Source organism: Ctenocephalides felis, unplaced genomic scaffold (assembly GCF_003426905.1).
Source record: "Ctenocephalides felis isolate EL2017-DRISC unplaced genomic scaffold, ASM342690v1 CF-g0.4_SCAFFOLD_01886, whole genome shotgun sequence".
NCBI classification, from domain to species: Eukaryota; Metazoa; Arthropoda; class Insecta; order Siphonaptera; family Pulicidae; genus Ctenocephalides; species Ctenocephalides felis.
In genome coordinates, this window is record NW_020538040.1 from 171,112,003 (window position 1) to 171,134,234 (window position 22,232).

A 22,232-nucleotide genomic window follows, 5' to 3' on the forward strand; every position below is an offset into this window, starting at 1 on the left:
ATTATCCCAAGATCAGTTACTTTACTTTTTGCATGAATAAATAATTGGTACTCACTTTGTTTCAAGGCAACTAATACATCAATTTTGATTAATTAGGCAAAGTGTGACGGCTTTATCATAAATGAAACATATATGCACACTTAATGTTTATATAAGACTTGAATTTGATAATCATAACGTACAAATTTTTTGAATTATATACATATTTGTTCAAACTAGAAATCCAAATAAAATTGTTTTTAAAATTATTGAGTGTATAAAGATGTTAAAGTGAGAAATAAAATTTAGAAGCAATTATTATTTATCTGCTGGTTTTAATGAGAATTCTCTAACAAACACTATAAATCGAAAATAGTTTAAATAATTTTTATTTGGTTTTCTTATTCGGTGCATAACACAAATTATTAACAAATCCAAGGCTTTTTATCAAATATTTATATACTTATTGGTAGTGCATTACACTTAAAATGTTTCAAAAATATTTGGCAGTGCTACAAATTGCTTATTTCGATCATAAAGAAATTTTTATAAATATATATATTTTTTAAAAGAAAGTTGAAGCACATTAAAGCGGATATAATAACATATGTGTATAGTGCACTTCAAATACAATGTCTATAATTTGCGTATGTATTGGCTATTGGCTAATTTTTGTGATGTTTATAAAAAGATATATTTACTTGAAAATACATCATTACTAGCAAACCATGTATTTACATTTACAGTTTGTTCCTTTTCAAATGAAAGTTATAATGTGACTATACATCTAAATGAAAGCGAGGTGCATCGCAAAGTTTTCATGAATGAATTTTCTATATATTATTAATATAATAATATGAGAAAAATATTTATCTATAGGTAAAATGTTATTTAAACATTTGAAAGTCAGAATAAATTTACTTTAATAGTAATGTTACTTAGAAATTATTACAATTAACTCGAAAAAGCATTATTAAATATTTACAAAATGAATATAAGTACACTAAATAGTTATCACAACTCAAACACTTATCAGTATTAGTAGTATATAGAGAATATATTTTATTATTTAAACATCAGTCAGTTTGTTTTAGCAATTAGCCTGATTGATATCTATGCATTTCGAGTTTAGTTTTATATAAAGAATATTTCCTCAACTCAAAATGTTTTCAAATATATAAAATCTTATCATATTGTCAAAAGTGACAATATTAAATCATAATTTTTAATTTTATCTGTTAATGTAAATTAAAATATCACATAAAACTAAACCAAAAATCTTTCCAAGACGCCTAGCTCTGAACTAGTGTTTTGAAAAATAAATATTAACATAAATTTAGATTTGAATTTATGCATTGAGTTCAGACTTCAACGCTTTATACCTGTCTTTTTCGTGATTGTTCTCTGGTGGTTCACATTCGAAAGATGCCAGTGCTAGAGCGTTTTCTGAGAGCACAGGATTTGATTGTAAAAATGTCAGAACTTTGGCATTTTTCTCGAAAGGACATGTGACTTGTTTCCATGTAATAAATTCTGTAACCTGCTTTGCTAGCTGCCAGAATTTTTCAAAATTTATGTGACCATTGGGCAATCTGAAATCATAAAAAATTGGTTATAGATTAAAAAAAAAAACTTTACTATTCTAATAATTATTTTGTTAGTACATAATGTACTCTATTAAGGTCTCCTTTAGGCGACATCCAAAAAATGACCTGTGTGTACGAATATCACCTATAGACAATATGATATGATATGGCCAATATGACCGGTAAAGGGCGTTAAAATGAGATATCATGAAACTCATGTAGAAATATACTAACTTATTAGAACAGCCTTCGTTTAAAAAGTAGAGATCCTTCACAAGCAAGCTGAAGAATGGTATAACTATTCTTTGCCGTTCGTCAGTCGCGCCCGCCGACCTCCACATTGCTGCTTTCAGTGTGCTGCGGTAACTGCTAAAGTTGCTACTTGGATCCATTTGATGTTCTAAGATAGAAAACTTTGCTGGCTGAATCTTGCTCCACTAATACGAAAAATTGCATATTGCAGTTATTCAGTTAATTTATTTAATTCAGCTACTGAGCGCGTCTTTGGTATACTTACTGTTTTCTTCAGTCGCGATATTGGAGACATGTTTAATCCAGCGATTATTGCCATCAGACTGTTGAAGTTTCCAATATTGAAACTTTCACGAGCCGTTTCAATCCAATATTCTACGACGCGCACTCTTTGTTTCTTCTTGGCATGCTAAAAGTAACGTATTTGTTAATATCATGATTAGAGCTGGTTACAAATGTCAATTATAATCCTTTGAGATTGATTCTCATTTCTGGGAAGTTTGAACATGAGAACTAGATTCACTAAATTCACGGAAAATTAATAATACGAAAATTGTTGGTGCAATGAATGGAAGATCACTATTTTACCATTGAGAATAATTTGTTTTGCAGGATTGTTTTTATATGAAAATTATTATTTACTTACTTTGCAAACTTCTGTGGCAACGAAGTGGCTCAACCTATTAAACCACTGAACATACGATTCCAAATTTCTCGTCTTCTTCATATCCTTGAATGATGTTTCAAGATGCGGGGTTTCTTTAGCAAATGCTTGAACAAATTCTTCAGGACCGATATACGAAAGTCGTTCCAGCTCGATATGCGTCAATTGTTGGGCCAGTGTACCAGGACTCGGGCAAAGTTCGGTGATGTCCGTACTTTCCATACTACCCGTATTAGTGGCATCTGATAATCGTTTCAAAAAGTCTTCGTATTTTTCCAAAGTGGTCAGTCTGTGTAATAAATTTTGAAGAAGAGCAGAAACTTCTTTTCGGATGCAGGGATCTACATTGACGCATTTTTGTGTCATGGAGCGAACGTGCTGCATCACGCGTTCATCACGAAAGTCGTAAGGGAATGTTTCGGTCCATTCTGCAAGAAGTTGGACTAAATGCGGCACGAAACGGCCTAAAGTGTCCCTCCGGTGTGCAGGAATGTCGCACTGAAAAAATATCAACAGATTTATTACACCATTTTAGGAAAAAAACAATACCATAACAGGTACCGATATTTCACTACACGTTCCTTGGCAGAGAATTTTGACTAGGATGGATTTGCAGTTCACAAAAAATGTGCATGAATATGAAATGAATATTTGAATATTTGAAAATATATTTTAATAAAGACACGTTGTCTTGATTGTGTCATAGATCTAAATATTAAAAATTTAAATCTTTTCAATTAGTCTATTTCCATATAAAATACTTACTGCGTCGTCCAAGTGTTGTTGAGCATCGCATAACGCACATACTTTAGCTAAAAGTTCATGTGGTTTAATGAACAGACGTGCACTCAGCAAAAAGGCAAAAAGATAGGCTCTATCGGGATAATATTCCCCTGTAGGAACCGTATGTTGAATTAAGGCCTCCAAGGAACCAGACACCAAATTACCATCCCGATATACCAAAGCCTAGAAGAGAAATTGTTGTTGATTATGTTAATTCAATTCGATAGAGGAGAATGATAAATGGTAATAAAAACTATTCTAAAATAAATTCAACTAGTCATACATTGAGAAAATCATGATGTTTTCTTTTTTATAAACACATGTTAACAAAAAAAAATTTGAAGAAATTTGGAATCCTCAAAAATATGAGAATTTGCAAAAAAAAAATTATTTTCTTATTTGTTTAAAAATTATAACTAATAATTATAAAAACAGATATTTGATAATTTTGGAACTGTGAAAACTGCTTACATTAATGATTGTACAATGGTTATTAACCTAGCTGTAATCATGGTTGCGGAACTATATGGGTATAAATGTAACTGTGCTCTTTAAAACTATGAGCGTATAATTTAAATTATTAGGAAATATATTCCTCAATCGATGAACAATATAATTCATGCAACATAAATTATTACTTGATTTACTTACATTGTCAACATCCAATCCATCATCAGCATATGATTCAGATCCTTTATAGCCAGGTAGATTATCAGTTCCGGAGCCTGGACTACTCGAAAATAGCACTGAAAATGATTTACCATCTCGGGGTGTTTGCGGCAAACTCTGTAAGTTGTAAAACCATAAAATATTTTCGTCTTTAATTAAATTTCATATATGAATTATTCACTTACGCGTCTACTCGAGGCATCCTTTGGACACTGATCAGAGGTTACCGTTCCAAAAATTGTTGGCTGAAATATATCAAATTAATGTTACATATTGAATTATTATGCTACATTAGAATTATTTTAAGTTATTCATGTCAACACTATTATGTCAATTTCGATTTACTATATATGTATTTATTATCTAGTCGATGTCACATTAATCAATTTAAAAAGAAGTTTTATCATTCTCATCTTTGGTACTAACCGACAGCGGGGTGAAGCTAGGGAATACGGGTACACTATATCCGTCAGCGTCTACTTCATAATTTGGACTCATAGGCGTCAACGGACTCTTGAATCCAAAATGCGTGTCATTCTCATCAGTGGAATCAATAGACGACATCGATGTAGGCGTAAAGGAGTTTCCCATGCGGAAAGCTTGAACCGTGTGGCTAGCCACCGTGCTAGATGACAACTCATGTCCCGAATCTTGGGACAAATTAGCGATTCCATTGTTGTTTCCTGCTATAGAGGAACCAGAGTCACTTGTTGATGCGTTGCTGGTCGGTCTGGAACCAGATGTTTCACTACAACTGGATGTGTCTGCCGGCGTATTGCGAGGAGTGGCATTTTTATCATATAGAGGAATTGCAATGTAGCTATCTTTTCCGTTGGTGTAATCGACTTTATTGGCAGGAACGACTTTTATAGGTTCCCAAACCTCGCTGCATGAGCTAGTGTAATAATTATCTTCTTTAGTTTCTCTGGATCTTTCGTCGACAACTTGACCACCGCGAGCTACTGTGACTTCTTCTCGTGTTACCACGGATGATTTGACGCTTAAGGAAGTTTCTAAGCGTACTGGAGCTCTTAGAATACCAGCACGAACCAGTATTTGGTTTAAGAGATCGCAAGGAGGCACCTGGCCAGTGAGCATGGCTTGCTTGATGGCTGCTCCATCTTCGCCTTCCAAGGTGACAGGACAACCGTTTATTAGAAGAACTTCTTCTTCTCGTATTGATGATTTCTTTTCGCAATCGACCACTTTCACTCCTTTGCCGAGAATCGACTCGACAGTCTCTTGTATCTCATCATCCATCCTGAAGCGATTTGTTCTATACGGAAAAAAATTGTCGGTGTTATTTTGGAGGCAAATCGAAACAAAATGATTGCCTGCATAGAGATATGATACAATAGAATGTTGTGCTTTACAACTGATTACTCAAAAAACCTTGTTGAAACAATGTCCGAAATAAAAATGCAAGTGAGTGCAATATATATTTTCTCTCTTTTTGCCACGGTTTAATTTAATTCGTCATAAATACTTCGATACGCCGAAACATATGAACTGTTCACATTAATACGAGCGATAATAGATTACTTGTCATCAGAAACGAGAAAAAATATTAATGATCATCTGGCAGTCGACTGATTATTTTATTAATTAGTAACAGATATCCTACGTGTTAATGGTTTCAAAATTAAAACCAAATGATAAATGCATTTGTGAACCTAAATTTCACATTAACGTTAAAAATTCGAAATCGAAAATTAAACTAAACCATATTTCATTATATGGGAAACTTTACCACGTGGTGCATTTGTCATCACGTTATAAAATTGAGAAATGAACTATGTATGTGTCTGAAAGAATCGTCATATGTTTGAAAATGCATAAAAACAATGCACATGAATCTGTCAGCGCCAGTTCATTTTTCCTGCTCGTCGGCTATCAACGCCGCCGGCTAATATTCAAATTCTTTTCGGACGGAAATACACGCTCAATTGTGTCAAATTTATGATAAAAATAACAAAAAATGTTATTGAAAACATAGAATTCAATTTATTTTCTAAGGTTCATTTTTGCGGTACTCGTACCCATAATAAAGTTTATTAACTGTCTAATAAAACAAATGTTATAACATTATTATACGTGAGAACTAAGGTTATTAAATTTTATAGATTTTATGCATTAACTGCATATAAAATATGTAACAGCTTAATAAATGTGCTGCAAATCATATCGCATGTACTCAGATATTTTTTTATAAATATTCAAGTTAAAATTTCCACACGCTAACAGAAGATTTTTACTTCTTATTTCATACCAATCGTTTATATTTTTTATAATCTATTATGAAAACTTGTGAAGTTTCCTAGATTTTTTTTTGGTACATTTTAATAATAAGTGAAATAAGTAATTAATATTCAGTAAGTGTTTTGACTTTATTATATGGATTTTTTGAATAGATGGCAACCAAGTAGTTGTCCAATTCAATTATGACTAATTAACTATACTCGAAGTATTTCTTGACATTTTTAAGTTTGCTGGATTTAAACGTAATTAAAATTCAAAATTCAAAATGCTATTTCTCTGTGACCTGAAGAATTACAAAATAATTGATGGACCATAATGTCTAGAATAAGATTCTGATCTATATTTGAATTTTATATTAAAATTTCCACATGGGATGGTATGGTATGGTATGTTTGTAGTTCAAAGGTATCGACATTCGAAATAATATCGAATGAATTTTCAAATATTTCTCAACATACGTACTACATATTCCCTGATAATGCACATTTCAGTATACTTGGATAATCCTTTGTACATCAAAGATTTGTCTATTTCAAATAGTATAAAATGAGGAAAATATTTTCTTCGAAGTCTTGGTAATCAACTTTTCAAAAACAATTCACAAGCTTGCTATAATATAAATTTAATACATTTGTGTAATATAATAATTTATTATAATATGTAATGTAATGGTGAGAAAAATTTATTGCTAAAATTTTATTACTAAAAGTGTAATAGAGTGGAGGTAGTAGTAAAATATAATTACAGTACAGAAAAACATCTCTCAGGCCCCGCACAATACGTGTCTTAAGCCAGAAAGCGTATTATGCGGGATAAGGACAGTATGTTTCAAGGTGCAGAAATATTATGTGAGAAATCGTATTAACAACATCGTCTTGACGAGGTTTTACTTTTTAATAATATGTACTAATTAATGAGCATAATTACATCAACTGTTCGTTTATTTAAGACGTTAATTAAAATGTTATAATACATTGCTAGTAACATATAAATTTTCTAATCTCAATTATTTTTATAAAGACTTCTTTTATTTATATTTTAACTCTTTCCATTTGTGAATTGCGAAATTTATATGGATTTTGTCGCCGGAGCGGCGGCATCCGAGTGGAAAGGGTTAAAATAAAAGTTAACCCATCTCGTTGTGTTTATCTCAGAATTTCAATGGATATTTCTAAACGCTGATTTGAATATTCATTTACCTGTCTGAAATGTCTTAAAAGTTTAATTTCAATGAAATTCGAAATTTAAATTCCATAAAGTCGTCTTCGCCTTACGAATGCTTTTACGAAAATTGTTTTTTTTGTTATTTAGATATTCTAATATTACATAATTAACATGTTGATGATAATAAACCAATTATATATTTACTTGCGATTAGATGTAAGTTACAATATCTCTCGAAACATTATCGTCCTATCGAGCAAAATAATTGAATGCATTTTCAAACATTTAAGATTAATATCAAACCTTCAAAAATTCACGGATTTAATTAAAAATTCAGCCTCGGTCGATAAACTTTCAAATAAAATTAATGGATTATGATAACTTTAACGCATTGACGATTTAATGCCCATTAATAAAATTTTTTCAAAACTTGAAATGTTAAATAAAATTTATATGAAGACCAATATTAATATAACAACCGATTCGATGCACTCGACCTTACAAACTGCACTTCACTGAAAACGGTCGATAAATTTTATTCCTAACCACTTACTATAAACCAGTCAAAAGTTTTCATAATATTTTATGTTCCTTACTAACAGATGTAAATGAAAATTCTAGAATTTGCTCTTGTTGCCAAGAAATTTCTAGTATGCATAAACAAAACCTTATCAATATTATTGCATGAATAGAAACAATCTTAAAATCGACCTCGTATGTTGTAATATTTATATGATGTGATATTTACTAATTTGCCATTAATTATACCATATTGTTGATTAATGCCAAGAGTTGGCATGAGTAATAAGTAAATGAATTATAAAAGAGAGATTATAAAAATGGTAAAGCCCTGATTATGTTCATTCATCTACAGAGTAAACAACCCAGTTTAGAAGGGATAATGTAGATCTGAATGCTGCTAATATATATATATATATATATATATATATATATATATATATATATATGTGTGTGTGTGTGTGTGTGTGTGTGTGTGTGTATGTGTGTGTGTTTTGAACCATTCAAATCGGTTGATCCGTGCGCCCGAAAACGTGGACGAAAAATTGTATCCATATATACACACACACACATCAATTTTTTCTAAGGTTTGCCAAAATGTTCAGAAACCTTCAAAACGTGAAGATATGCAAAACTTTTGGACAAAAACAATAACTTACCCTACAGGAAGTTAATTATGTCTGAATATACCAAAAATTCAATTTTGCAAAGTATAGTTAGCGACTAAGCCGCGTTTATATTTTTATTTGAAATTTGAAAATATGCATTCTAATAATAAGTGTAGAGACGACGTACAAATTAGTTATAAAATACAAATGGAATACAAATCATTGAAATATAAACAAATTATTAAGTTAAATTTTTACAAATTAGTTTAGAAAAGATCATCATCATCAAAAAGCTGACCTGTTTCGGACCAGAACTATAAATGTAAAGCAAATACTAAATACTAAATATTCATCCGGAATTAAATTATTTTTTTACGTTCTTGTTTGTATTGTGTACGATCCGGATTGCGTCACTCAACCGCGAATTATGAACGATGTTTAAAAATACCTTTTTTACGTTCGGTTTTACGGTAATATAAATCCAGACTACACAAAAATTTTGGCCTTCAGCATAACGTTACAAGAAACCATCAGAGAAACGACGTGTGTAGGAAATTTGGCTTCGCAAAAAATGGTAGAGGATAATAGAAACAAATAAAATTTAAAAAAAATTGGGACTTATAGTTTTAAAAGTAAAGAATTTCTTTTCTTTATGCACTATACGATACTATATGAGCACACTTTTCTAATCACATGTTTACCAACCAATATATTAGCAAGGCTGTAGGAATCATCTGATTAACAAATCTATTCCGCGTTTTAATAAATATCAATTAATCATTTTCAAATTATGACAAAATCAGAAAGATATGCAATCTATTGAAAATTTAATGGTAATATATGCAGCTTGGCATATCTCAAGGGAAAAGTGCTAAGGTGTATGGGAGGACACTCTGAGCATATAAGATGATGTTTCGTCCTTGGCATAATGGAACTTTCAATAAACATTGCAATATTTTAACCAATGATATTGCGAGAATATATATATATATATATATATATATATATATACAGGGCCGGTCCTGGGGTCCTCAGCGCCCGCATGCAAGATTTGTTCTAGCGCCCCCCCCCAATAATTTTAACTGTTTTAACATTTATTATTAAAATTATATGAATATTTACGTAAATTCTTTAAATTGTTTTTTAACACTTTCCACTCGCAAATTTTCGGCGTCCGCGTCGAAGGGGTTAATCATTCTGGATTTAGTACACAAAAAATATAATCTAAAAGCTTATAAAATACATTGATTCTAATTTTATTCAGAAAATCAAAGCGATTTGCGGGTTGACCATAATCAAATATTTTACATTTTCAAGTATTTTTAACATATGTGTAATATTAATATTTGGATTTTGAAACATTTTACTTATTTCATTTTTAAACAGAACACTGTTTTTCATGTTGGACTTTTTAAATTTTATTTTCATTATTTACAATATCTTAAAATTGCATCGTAAACTTCTCCTTATTGAAATCGTAAGGACCGAATTGTATTCATATTTACTTTCCCATCTGATTCAGAATATCAGATTGTTGCTTTAAAGTTAAATTTTTAACGTATTTTATTAAAAGATGCAAAGAAATTACATATTTCCTTAACTATATTGAAAACAAAACACAATTATATTTGTATCTGTATTATTTCTGCTTAGTTAATAATTAAAAGTAGTATGGACACCAATAGGTATAAAAAAAGCTCAAGATTTTCGTTTCTATTACATTTTTTGCTTCCATTTTTGCTCCATTTCCATAAATCTAACCACGTATGTCTTCAACATTCAAAATTCATCAGATGCGAAACATTTTCAACAAAAACAAAAGTTACTCGGTTCAGTTTCTCGGTCTTAACAAGCCATTTTCTATGCACTGACTTGCGATTTTCCATGTTTTTCTATTATAATTTGTATCTATTTTTTTAACAAGTTTCGTTCAAATTAAATCAGCTCGTAGTTTTTCGTCAATAATGCCCAATAATTTAAACTTTCGTAGGTTTGCGCTTACGGGTTTGAACACTAGATAATTTCTTTTTCGAATCCACATTAACTTCAAACGAGAAGAAATTAATAAGTACATTAAACAATAAGAAGAACAATAATTTACTAATTTGCAGAGCAAACTGAATATGCTTTTTGTGTCTACGTATCCATTAAGTTAGATTGTTTATTATAATCTATTAAGTATTCTTAATTTTATATTAAAAAAATGTGAATAATATATTATAAATTCTATTTCCGAATCTCGTTTTGGCGCCCCCTAAGGCGTGCGCCCGCATTTTTTGCATGCATCGCATGCAAGGCAGGACCGGCCCTGTATATATATATATATATATTCGATTCCTATTGATAGGGAGATTTGCTGATTAGTTTTTGGCAAAGACAGGTGCAACCGTTTCGGAGATACGAAGCAAAGAGTGCAGAATATAGAAATCGAGTTTTTGAGAGAACGGAGCATCCGAATCTAATGATAATGATTGGGAGAAGTGGTGATTAGTTTTTGGCAAAGACAGGTCCAGCCATTTCGGAGATGTCGAGCTAAATGTGCAAAAAATGTCAGTTTTTGAGAGAAATAAGCATCGGATTTGAATGATTCAAAAAACTTTTCAAATTTTTTATTTCCATTTATTTTTTTAATTTCAAAAAAAAAAATTCGAGTATCGAAAATAATTCCGATTTTTTTAATTTTAATTTGGTGCGGGAAGTTTCAGCAATTTACCTCAAGGCACAATGCCATACACCACTTGTTAGCTTTTTGTTTGATGTTAACAATCTTATGTCTAGAAAGGTCGTATGAAGATGGTATACAAATTAGACAAGAAGAAGTCAAGTTATCAAAACACTAACTCTCTGTTAAATATAATAATTATTTCTCTCATATAATAATTTGTTCTCAATTTTCAAAATTTAATGCTTCCAGTTATATAAATTTAAATAACTGCAGTATGACAACTCTACCATTTCATCCGAAATTCTAGTTTCCTAAATGCACCACTAATTGTATGATATATGTTTTGAAAGTCATAGATCTCTTGATACAATATACAAATAACAGAGTCAATTAACGTAATGAACACAAAATCAAATTTCAAGTATGGGGCCACATGGACTGACTGCAATACTCATAATTCAATTACTTGCATGAAATCAATATCCCAATAATTTCGTCCCACTATCGATATATGGACGGGTTGATTCAATAAACAAAATTGAGACTCATGAACGGGTTGATTCAATAAACAAATCTGAGACTCATGAACGGGTTGATTCAATAAAAAAATATGAGACTCATCGTTGCATAAAGTAATAAAACAGTGTAAGGATTAGATCCAATTCTACAATCGATCGATCATCGGTTTTTGATTCAAGAAAATTTTCACATATTTTTCCATAACTTGGAAGTTTAGAAGTTGCCCGAGAGATAGGAGAGGTCTAACCCTCGGTATTAATCAAAAGGCGCCCCTGTTAATAAATATTATTTCCTACAAGTGGAATCGGTAGGAACCTCCCACGTCGTTTATATTGCACACATATCTCTTGTAGGCAAAGCAATATGCAATGCGATTTTATTACATATGTCGTTTCCTAGAGAGGTCTGGCATAATATTCATGTGTGGTTGTTGTTTGGTATGAATACATACCACAAGATCTGTCATTTCATGCTTTATGGCCGACGATAAATTCTAATGGGAGTCGGCGATCAGAAGACGATGCACTTGAACACGTACATGTTTGAACATTTTCTTTATTATCATTAATAAATTTTGGACCACATGAGATAATAAACTGATGTGCCTTTGTTTTCATTGTTGCGGCTCATAAAATTGCATATTTGGATATTTTATTTATACTCTTATCGATTTTCTGGATTTGTTGTTTCATGTTGCTCCATTATTCATTGAGCATCTGGGATTATTTAGTTTTGGACCACACAAGGTACCAAACTGATTTGCTTCTATTCCCATTATTGCGATTTTGAAAATTGCATATTTGGATATTTTTGAATCACATTGCACTTCAAGACTTTCATGTTGGAACATTTTCTTTAGCATTTCAGCATTTGCGATTATTCAGTTTTGAACTACATGGGGTACCAAACTGATGTGCCCTAGTTCTAATTGTTGCTATTTTGTTATTTGGATATTTTATCAATAATGTTACTTGTTTCCTGATTTATTTGATCATCTTGCACTGGAATGCGTTTATGTTCGAACATTTTATCATTTCGGTGTTTGGAATTACCTACTTATTCAGTTTTGGACCACATGAAGTGCCAAACTGATGTGCTTTCATCGTCCTTGTTGCGCGATTATGGAAATTGCTTATTTGGATATTTTATAAATAATTTTATTAGTTCTCTGATTTATTTAACCACAATTTGAAGGTGAGGCTTGCCAAAAGTATATGCTAATTAAATTTTTGCGAATGATGTTCAAAACCGTATGAGTAAACTTCAGCTTTATAGTAAGGTTATGGAGAAGCTACTATAACGAATATAGCTGTATAAATATAATACGTGACATAATAATGATTTTCTCGTAAAATTATATATATATATATATATATATATATTTTTGAATATTCTTGAATTTGATGTTGATATATATGTTTAATTTGAGTTTAATATTAAACTCAAATTAAACATATATATATATATATATATAAAAGTTTCAAGGATAGTTAAACGGTAGGGTCAACAATTTGAGAAAATAAAAATAACATAAGATCAAACAAACTATGAAAAACACAAGAGTCAAAGATTTGAAGAATTATTAAAAAAAAAAAATAATATCTTGATAAGAGTCATGTAGAAAGAAAGAAACAGAGCAGAATCTTGTTTGTTTCCGCAAAGGGGGTTTAAAAGATAAATACCGATTCATAAATTTTCTGAGGTCACCATTCTTTTCAAAATTATGTATAATAATAGGATTTTTGGTATTGAAAGTATGGTTTAAACTGATGACATGTTCCGAAAACATTGTCTTATACTGATTTGGATTTTTCGAATTACAAATGTGTTGGTTCATTCCCTTGTAAATATATTGCGAACTTTCGCCAATATAATAACAATTACAATCATTGTAAACAAGTAATTCGCTTAACAGGAGTTTTAGATTATATATATATATATATATATATATGTATATATAATTATTCTGTTGAATTGATTACCTGAGAGAAATGCGAATGTACTTCAATAGAAGTCGAAGATCCATACCAGATTTCTCTTATAATGTTTACTTAAAGATGGACTTTTATACTTTGGACATAACTTACATATATATATATATATATATATATATATATATTTATATATATTATATTAAATTATTAAATTTTTATTAAAATTATTGAGATAAGATTTTTTGTAAAGTCAAATTACTGCATGTACCTACTGCTTTTATTTTTATCATTATCAGTTTCTCGTTATAATCTAAATATTTCTAAAAAGTGCGGATGTAAATCTATTTTTAAAGTTTGACTCATTGTATACATTTCGGATTTTGCTATTTAAGTTTGAGCATGTAATTGCAATAAACACACATATGTATGTTTCGTATGTGGAATAGTGGACGGTAGCTTTCTTTGCTTCCGCGCCGGAATGATTAATCTGATCGTTATACAAACAAAAGCTCATCCTGGTGAAACCATTTAACGACTTCGATCAATCTGCTTGTGTAAACTGATGCTTTGCAACCAAATGCATTCCAGCGGTACTGGAAATATGCAGATTTCGACTTTAGATGTACAGCACAGATGTACAACCTGGGTAAAATGATCACGGTTAATACGATTTTTTACAACGATTTTTGTCAATCGACCATTGTTCGAATTTTAATTTATCCAATACCTTCCGAACCGGTCGTGTGCGTAATACGCGTTTTGTAACTTTCTAAATAGCAAACAGTGCCGGCAATAATAATCGTCTGCCAAACCGGGCTGCTGGTTCTCATTCAGAGTTCGTTTTTTATTTGTGTTGAATGTTTTTTTTTACATATCTGGGTTTTCGTGTCAGAACAATAGCGTACGACGATATCGTTCATCACGACTAAAAAATTTCGTTGTAAAGGTTAGTTCATAAGCTAGAAGGTCCAGAGATTCGGTTATGAGATTGGTCGTAATTAATGGGCCAATTCTCGGATATACATCTTATGGCAAGGTCACATTTATTTCGTTAAATTAAATTATTTCCGATGACCTGTTTATAAATATAAATATAAATATTTAATACACAAATAATCAAATATTTATCGAGAAACAAGAGGCCTATGTTAAAATGAATAATCTGTTCTAACGAAGCTGAAATAATCAAGGTAAATTTATTTTTCTAAGAAAAGCTTAGCAATTTCCTCGGCCACCAAAACCCGCGCCGGTCGTAATGTATTCTAGGTTCATTACTATCATAACACGGAATCGTTTATTTCGTTTAGTACACGCGTTAGCGAATGATTTAATTTTACGATGATTTGTTGCGCACGGACCAAAAATTTCTTGTGTAAATATTGACATTTCTAAACGCGCCCTGAGTTCATTGGCATTGTAAAAAGAAAAATAGGTAAGGCTAATACAATCTTATGGGCCGATTCTGCCGGAAAATAGACCAATGGTATGGCAAGGCTTTGTTACGTTCCAGTTTTCATACAAAATGGTACTAAATACCGTCAAAATGCCAAGTATTTGCTGACCATATTTTTTTCTGCCAAAACTGGGACAGCAACATTAATTATGATAATCCGGAACGGTGGAGGGATCCCTTTCTGTTAAATTACTTAAATATTATTTAAAATAACAAATACTATTTAATCATAAAATAAATTTTGCTGTATAAAATTCTGTTCAAATTTCTTCATAATTAGATTAGTAAAAATGAGCATAAGTTCAAAATTAAAAATGTGAAGGACTGTTTCAAAATTAAAAATGTGAAGAGCCGAAGGCTTGCGTTCGGAATTTTGCATAGGGCAATTTTCTCATCCATGATGTATTTTTTGACAAATATTTGATGGGTATGTGTAATTTTATTATCAAGTAATTGTGAACATTGAATTTACTTTACCTATACTTTTTGAAAATTAGGGACAAAGGATCTAAACCCGTGACAAATATTGCTTTTAGAAAAACCCGGGACACAAGGTGGAAATCCGGGAGTGTTCCGGCTGAACCATGACGTATGGTTTCCTTAATTTTATACATAAAATGCAACTTCACTCATATGTTATCAATCCGTATATCAAAGATCCATTTATGATAACTTGTTTTTTTTGACATTTGTGCGTGTTGTAAGTTAGAATTTCTATCTAAAACGCCAGACTGCACAGCAACCACATAGGATTTTGACAGTTTTTAGTACCACTTTATATGAAAACTGTTACACAATCGCCCTGTAATTTAGTAAAAGATTTGGGACCTTGAGAGGTAAAAAAATTGATAAAAAAAAACTTATTTTGGTTGGTGTGATAATTATCCTGTAACTGTCGACAATCCTGTGATTGTCGCTTATTTAACTATAAGCGAGTGGCAGAATAAGAAGGTTCTGGTCATCTACTAAAATGTATGGTTTCTTTGTTCTCGCTAATAAAATAAATAAATTTGAAATATCTTCAATGTTAGAGATGTCACTTTGACACTTTAGACGGGATAACCCGTCACGCCTTCTTGCGCGGGTTTGAGTGTTGTGCAAACATATATCTTGTATACATACTTTTTGCCTTCAAAGACAAAGTTGTGAATTATTTTTTTGACATTCTTCAGCATGCCTGAAGTGTGTTTTGCATGTTTAAAATTATAAATATAGAATAATAGGCGCAGCAAAATACATAGAGGAATACATTTTTTCCATTGTTCTGATCACCGTCAAAGCCTTCCTTATGTAAATCCCATTTTATTAAGAATTATAAATAGCATTTTTTATGTAAACTAATTTTACTATTTCAATTTTTTTCTCCCATATATCAAATATTTGACAATGTGATATATGGTCCTGAATAATAGATTTTATTATCCATTAGATTCGGCACACAAACCTATCTATCACGAACAGCTGCTAATGAATCTAATGTGTTTTTGTTAAATTAGATAATAAAATAACAAAATGGGCTAAATGCATAAAATAAATAAGATTCAGGTTTTCTTAACGGAGATATCGGCTATTTATACGTAAGCCAGTTAATTAATTGACGACGATATCGTTAATTTATTCGCTAATGGCTTTATTTTGATCTATGTGCGCAATTAGAAAACTGAAGATTTTATATGCGTTTGGTTATATTCTGACAGGGTTTTATACAAATTATGTAGTTTCAGAGTTATTTCAAGTGAGAAGAAACGCAGAGGAAAATTGAGGTAATTTTACCTCACACGATGAATTGATTTTGTTTACACATCTTGCCATTAAAAATTCTAGAGTTAAATAAAATGGATTAAAAGCTATCTATAATATTAATTTGTGAACTTCCAATAAGTCATTCACAAGGCATGTTATTATAATCGTCGAGAAATCGAAAATGAAATTTTTTGCATATATTCCAGTTTTAGTGGTTTCTGAACATTTCGGCATACCTTTATTGTTAGAAAAAATGGATGTGTGCGTGTGTGTATGCATGAATACAATTTGATATGGTATGAATTTTTCACGATAGTGTGAAGAAACGATTAGTTTTTGGTTAAGGTAATTTTTTTCATTTCAAAATTTCAATGTTATTTTTATTTTTTATTTCTCAAATTATTTCTAAATTTTATGCTATGCAACCTAACCGCGAATTGTAGTTACTATCTCATGTACTTTTTTTAAGAGTATAAATAATAGAAACTAGTAATAAACAATCTAATAATCCTAAAATATTTTTAACAAATATAAAAACAATACGTGTAAACAATTTTGTCGATTTCAACAATTTGTCTCAATACATAAATATACTCGATAAAATCATATCATAATATATGTAACCTTACTCGTTGCTTATATTTACAAAGAATGATATATTAATTGCATTGTTTTCGAATTAACAACTTTGTGAAATGTTAAAAGCTTATTCGTGTCTGTTAATTTCTACTTAGCAATTCTGCATTTGTACTCAACTACCATATAAAAAATTTCTTTACTTCCAATGATTGTTGGAGTTGATATAGAGTCTATATCAATTGTAGACTGAAACTTGTGGGTTCAATAAATGTTTAATTTTAATTATAAAGTTTTTGAATTGGTATTATGCTTGAACAAAATTATAAGTTACATATATACTAATAAAAAATATAAAAAAATGTAAATTAGGAGAAAAAGTTACAAAAATATTTAGCTAGAAAATTCTTAGCAACCGTAGAGAATTACTTACAAAAGTTCGCGAAATTTATATTTTCCTTTGCTCCTTTATAGGAGCAAGAAAAACGTGTAAATTGTAAATGTAAAATAAAGATTTTTTTTAATAATTCAAAAAATAAGAAACATAATAAAGTGGTAAATATTCAGAAAGGCATGGCTTTGTAGATTTCTTCGAAAAAAGTTCACTGGCGTCCATCTCGAAATAAACGATTTAATTTTATCAAGTGTATCAGAGAGAATAGCATTAGAAAAACTACGACATCGGGAATCAATGCAAAAAGTGTTTCATGTAAAGTGATAGGATAGTGTCTGCGATCGTATAGTAAGCACATAAAATAGACGTTTATATATAGAGACCAAAGCAATTTCTTTAATGTGTTTTTGTTTTGCGTCCGTGAGGCATTTCACTCTCATGAGAATCGAGTGCATAGGAATTGAATCAATCCTAGTAATAAACATATATTATTTTGATTGTTTTGGTCCAAGTTAAAAAAAATATATAAATAAACTAATTTCTATTTAGACACTTATGAACTAATTTCTATTTAGACTTAACGAATTTTAAATGTACTAAAATGCTCTACATTGCACGTTGCCCTAAATAAAAAACCTATATTTTAAAAAAATTATATCATTTGTATATTACAGAATAAATGAGCTTTTGCTATAATTGACTTCTAATACTAGTTAATTAAAAAATATATTTTTTGGAAATATTTGAATCACCCGCACAATGAGATACAAAAGTCTGCCGATGGTTTACATATAATTTCTTTCATTTCCTGAAACCAATTATAAGCCCCCAGTTCTTTTATGATAAATTAAACCGTTAATTAAATTATGACAAATTACCTATGATCGTCATTTCTTTAAAATAGTAATGAAAAAACACTATATTTTCTATGTTTATTAAAATCATTTTTACTATTAGTGATTTGAAATATTATTCGATGCATCTACTGGAATGTTGTGTAGTTTATTAAATGATTTTAACTTGTCATAAGATCTAACATTCAGATACTGTTTTTAATCAGTTTACCGCATGATGTAACGGATTTTCTATATTTTATAGACAAAATGTATATGTGAATCACATTTATATTTTTAAATTGGAATTCTCATCAATCTCTGAAATAATAGTCATATTTGATTGCAATGGCGAGAGCATTTATGTACAATTTACAGTTAGTTAGATAAGTGACAATATTTTTAAAATAATTAGATAAAATTGTTCAAATAATTATAGAAATATAATTGAATAGAGGATAGACATATAGAGTTGCTAAAAAAAATATTGCCATACTTTAACAATGTTTGCATATAGTTTTCAGTTATAAAATTTTTATTATATTTTACTATTTAAAAGATTAATATAAATATCTATGCTACAAATATTCATAAACATGAACTGAAACATTTTCTACAAAAAAATTCTGAAGTTCGTTGCAAATCCGTGGTATGGATGGCGCACAGCCTATTTTTATCAAAACTTTAATTAATTTTAATAATTAAACCATTTCTCATAAATATATAATATTTATTTATAACCGATTCGTTTAACTATGAATTCTATCTCTATGTAAAGTTTCATGAAAATCTAAGAAGAGTAAATCTGAGGTTTTCCTTGTTAGTCTTCCAGCCGTCGTACTATATCCATAGAAAATATTAATATGTGATGAATGAGATGTGGACAAATTCTCAAGAATTTGTAAAATTGACACAAAACGTTACTGTTAAACTAATTCAAAACTATTTCGGACAACAATAATATTAATGAGTAGCCGTTAATTAATATTATTTATGTTTATTTTAATGATCTATGTTAGTTGTGTATCGAAAATTATACTCTTTAGGTCGGCTGCGCAGAATTAATAATTAACACAAATACGACTTGGATATTATCCCACTTTGCAAATTAATACTGTATAAGTAACAAGAGTATCGTTTTGCTTAATTTTATTGTTACTATATGTAACAGTAAATATTACGATTTAAATAAAGATTTTTTTTCTTAAAAAAGGCAATCAAGATATAATGAAATCTTAAGAGCAATTGATACATGAAAGAGGAAAAGAGATAGAGTCGAAGAAAAAAAAAAGAGTGCGCGTAAGGTTCACACGCGATTGAAGTAAAACTTATTTGTTACTGTACAAGATGGCATTTAGGTAAAAATAAATACATCATATAACAATTTTAAATAATGTTTATTAGTAATATGGTAACACTCGTGATGCACATATTTATTAGTGTCAACCATTATACACATTTATATAATGATAAATTATAAATTATATATTTATAATAGCATTAAAAATATTTACAATCTTGAAAAACAATAATGTAATTATAGTCATACGTCAAATATGACATGATCGGTTTGTCATTGTAATTAGCATTTAGAAATGAATCTTTATTAGAGAAATGAAGTAATTGCTGATTAATAGCTTCTATAATATTCGTTCACACAGTGGATTATGTTAAACAACGCCTAAACAAATATTGTTTTCGCAACTTCACTCATCATGTAATAATTGTGTTTGAAGAACTTCATGTAATTAAAATTAACACACATTCATTGACTGACGGTATTTTGTTTTACTTATTCGCTGGCGATATAATCTCATTCTTTGAACAGCTGTAATATCTGTTTTGCTGAAAATATTTTCCATTTTAATTTCGAAGATTTATAGAAACTACGAATAATATAGAAATTATTTCAATAAACTTATGTTTTCTGCAATTAATTCTATACAGGGTACCTATGAGTCATAATTAATGTATGTGTAATAAGAAATTCATATTCTATTAGTAAGAAATGATATGTTTTATCATAATGTTATAAGGATATTGATAACATTTCATAAATTTATATTCTCAATTGAAAATCTATATTTTAATTCAATTTATATATATGAGATACAAGTAAAAACTTTTTTTGTTATTATCCATATAAATATCAGTTAAAGATTAAGATGTTCCGAGGCTTTACAAATAAGCAAATTTATGTTCTCAACATATTTCCTCACGATTTTTAAATATATACATAATTAAATCATCAATTCCTCAACCAGACCGAATGTAAATAATTCCAGTTTGCAATCAAAGAATTACAACAACGTATATAACTTTTGGACGTTCGCGATCAAAAATGATATCTATGTTTGTTTTACGTACGTAAATTAGTTCTACCTCGTTGGTAGATATAATGTATGTGTCGTATTGTGTGTTTGTGTTCTGTAAGTTGAATAAATAATTCATTTCTGAATCATTCATTCACTATGGAGCAATATGTGTACGAGAGCTCGGTTATTACCTTGAACGGTGTCACTGAACACAATGCTGAAATATTTTAGTACTTTTCCTTTACTAACCCCTCGGAATAAGCAAAATTGACCGAGCGGGAACGCGCCAGAAATATGAATATGATATATGAATAACGCTTTTTTGTGGCAATGACATCATGAAATTAATGCAGTGTGAAATATAATTAAGTAGAAGATATGAGATTAATTTTGTCGTACAATGACACAAATGCAAATTTTTAATTTTTATCACAAAATATATTAGAGTCATAGAGTCAACAATATAATGAATGCCGCTGTTGTGCTGATTTTTTGAACGACGTACTTTAAAAAACATTTTTAATTTTAAATATTTATTATTTTTTATCATTTGATCTGAATTTTTAAGGCGTTACCATTTGTAAATTGGTATTCTGTTAGTTTGTAGAAAATCACCTCTATCGCGTCTATCACGATCACGAACAGGGTCAAATGCATAACGATCACAGTTGTAGGTCAAAGCCATCAAAACAAGTTTACGTGACATCTCAAATTTATTGTTTATTTGTAATAATGTTCACTAAATTATCGCCTCAGGTGGAATAACTACTCGATCATTATGCCTCGTTTTTGTACCGGGAGATATCAAAAGAAAAACTACATAATTATGAAAGCTATTCCCGATAAGATGTTAATCGTTGATGATAATAACTGTATGGATGTGATCTTTGAATTTAAATTAACTATTAGGCATTATTATTTATTTTTATACTAATAATAAAATTGTACGACACCTGTCAATAGGATCATATAACTATTTTGTTTGTATCACAATTTATACTGACCTCATATACGTTTCTTTGTTGAAATAATTGCATTTGATAAATTACATTTCATTTACGTTAGTCAGATCAAAAATATGATACAAAAGTATTTGAACAACCTGGACAGTTGGATAAATATGGCAACTTTTACATCACTAATTAAACACTGCTACTTCGACTACTTTGGTTCTTCTGTGAGGAACCAACAAAATCCCTGTAAATATCGTGTTAGTTAAATATGTACGAGTTAGATTGGGTAAAACAAGAAACCAGATATTTGTCATTGGCTATAATGTGATTTGGATGGAACCAAAGGACCATGTAAGATAGTTAC

At 29.9% G+C, this 22,232-nt stretch overlaps 2 protein-coding genes across 2 annotated transcripts in view; one reads left to right on the plus strand and one right to left on the minus strand.

Annotated features, from left to right (window-relative positions):
* Positions 1–4,797, minus strand: part of LOC113376261 (ras-GEF domain-containing family member 1B-like) — a 5,411-nt gene extending 614 nt beyond the window's left edge. Inside the window, exons 1-8 of the mRNA XM_026616169.1 lie at positions 4,360–4,797; positions 4,119–4,178; positions 3,916–4,050; positions 3,247–3,447; positions 2,464–2,979; positions 2,083–2,226; positions 1,800–2,002; positions 1,336–1,571 (exon numbers count right to left, since the gene is read on the minus strand). Coding sequence (XP_026471954.1) covers positions 1,336–1,571; positions 1,800–2,002; positions 2,083–2,226; positions 2,464–2,979; positions 3,247–3,447; positions 3,916–4,050; positions 4,119–4,178; positions 4,360–4,524 — 1,660 coding nt within the window. The 5' untranslated portion in view covers positions 4,525–4,797. The remainder of the gene's footprint in view (positions 1–1,335; positions 1,572–1,799; positions 2,003–2,082; positions 2,227–2,463; positions 2,980–3,246; positions 3,448–3,915; positions 4,051–4,118; positions 4,179–4,359) is intronic.
* Positions 1–22,232, plus strand: part of LOC113377141 — a 642,509-nt gene that overhangs the window by 79,308 nt on the left and 540,969 nt on the right. The window lies entirely within an intron of this gene.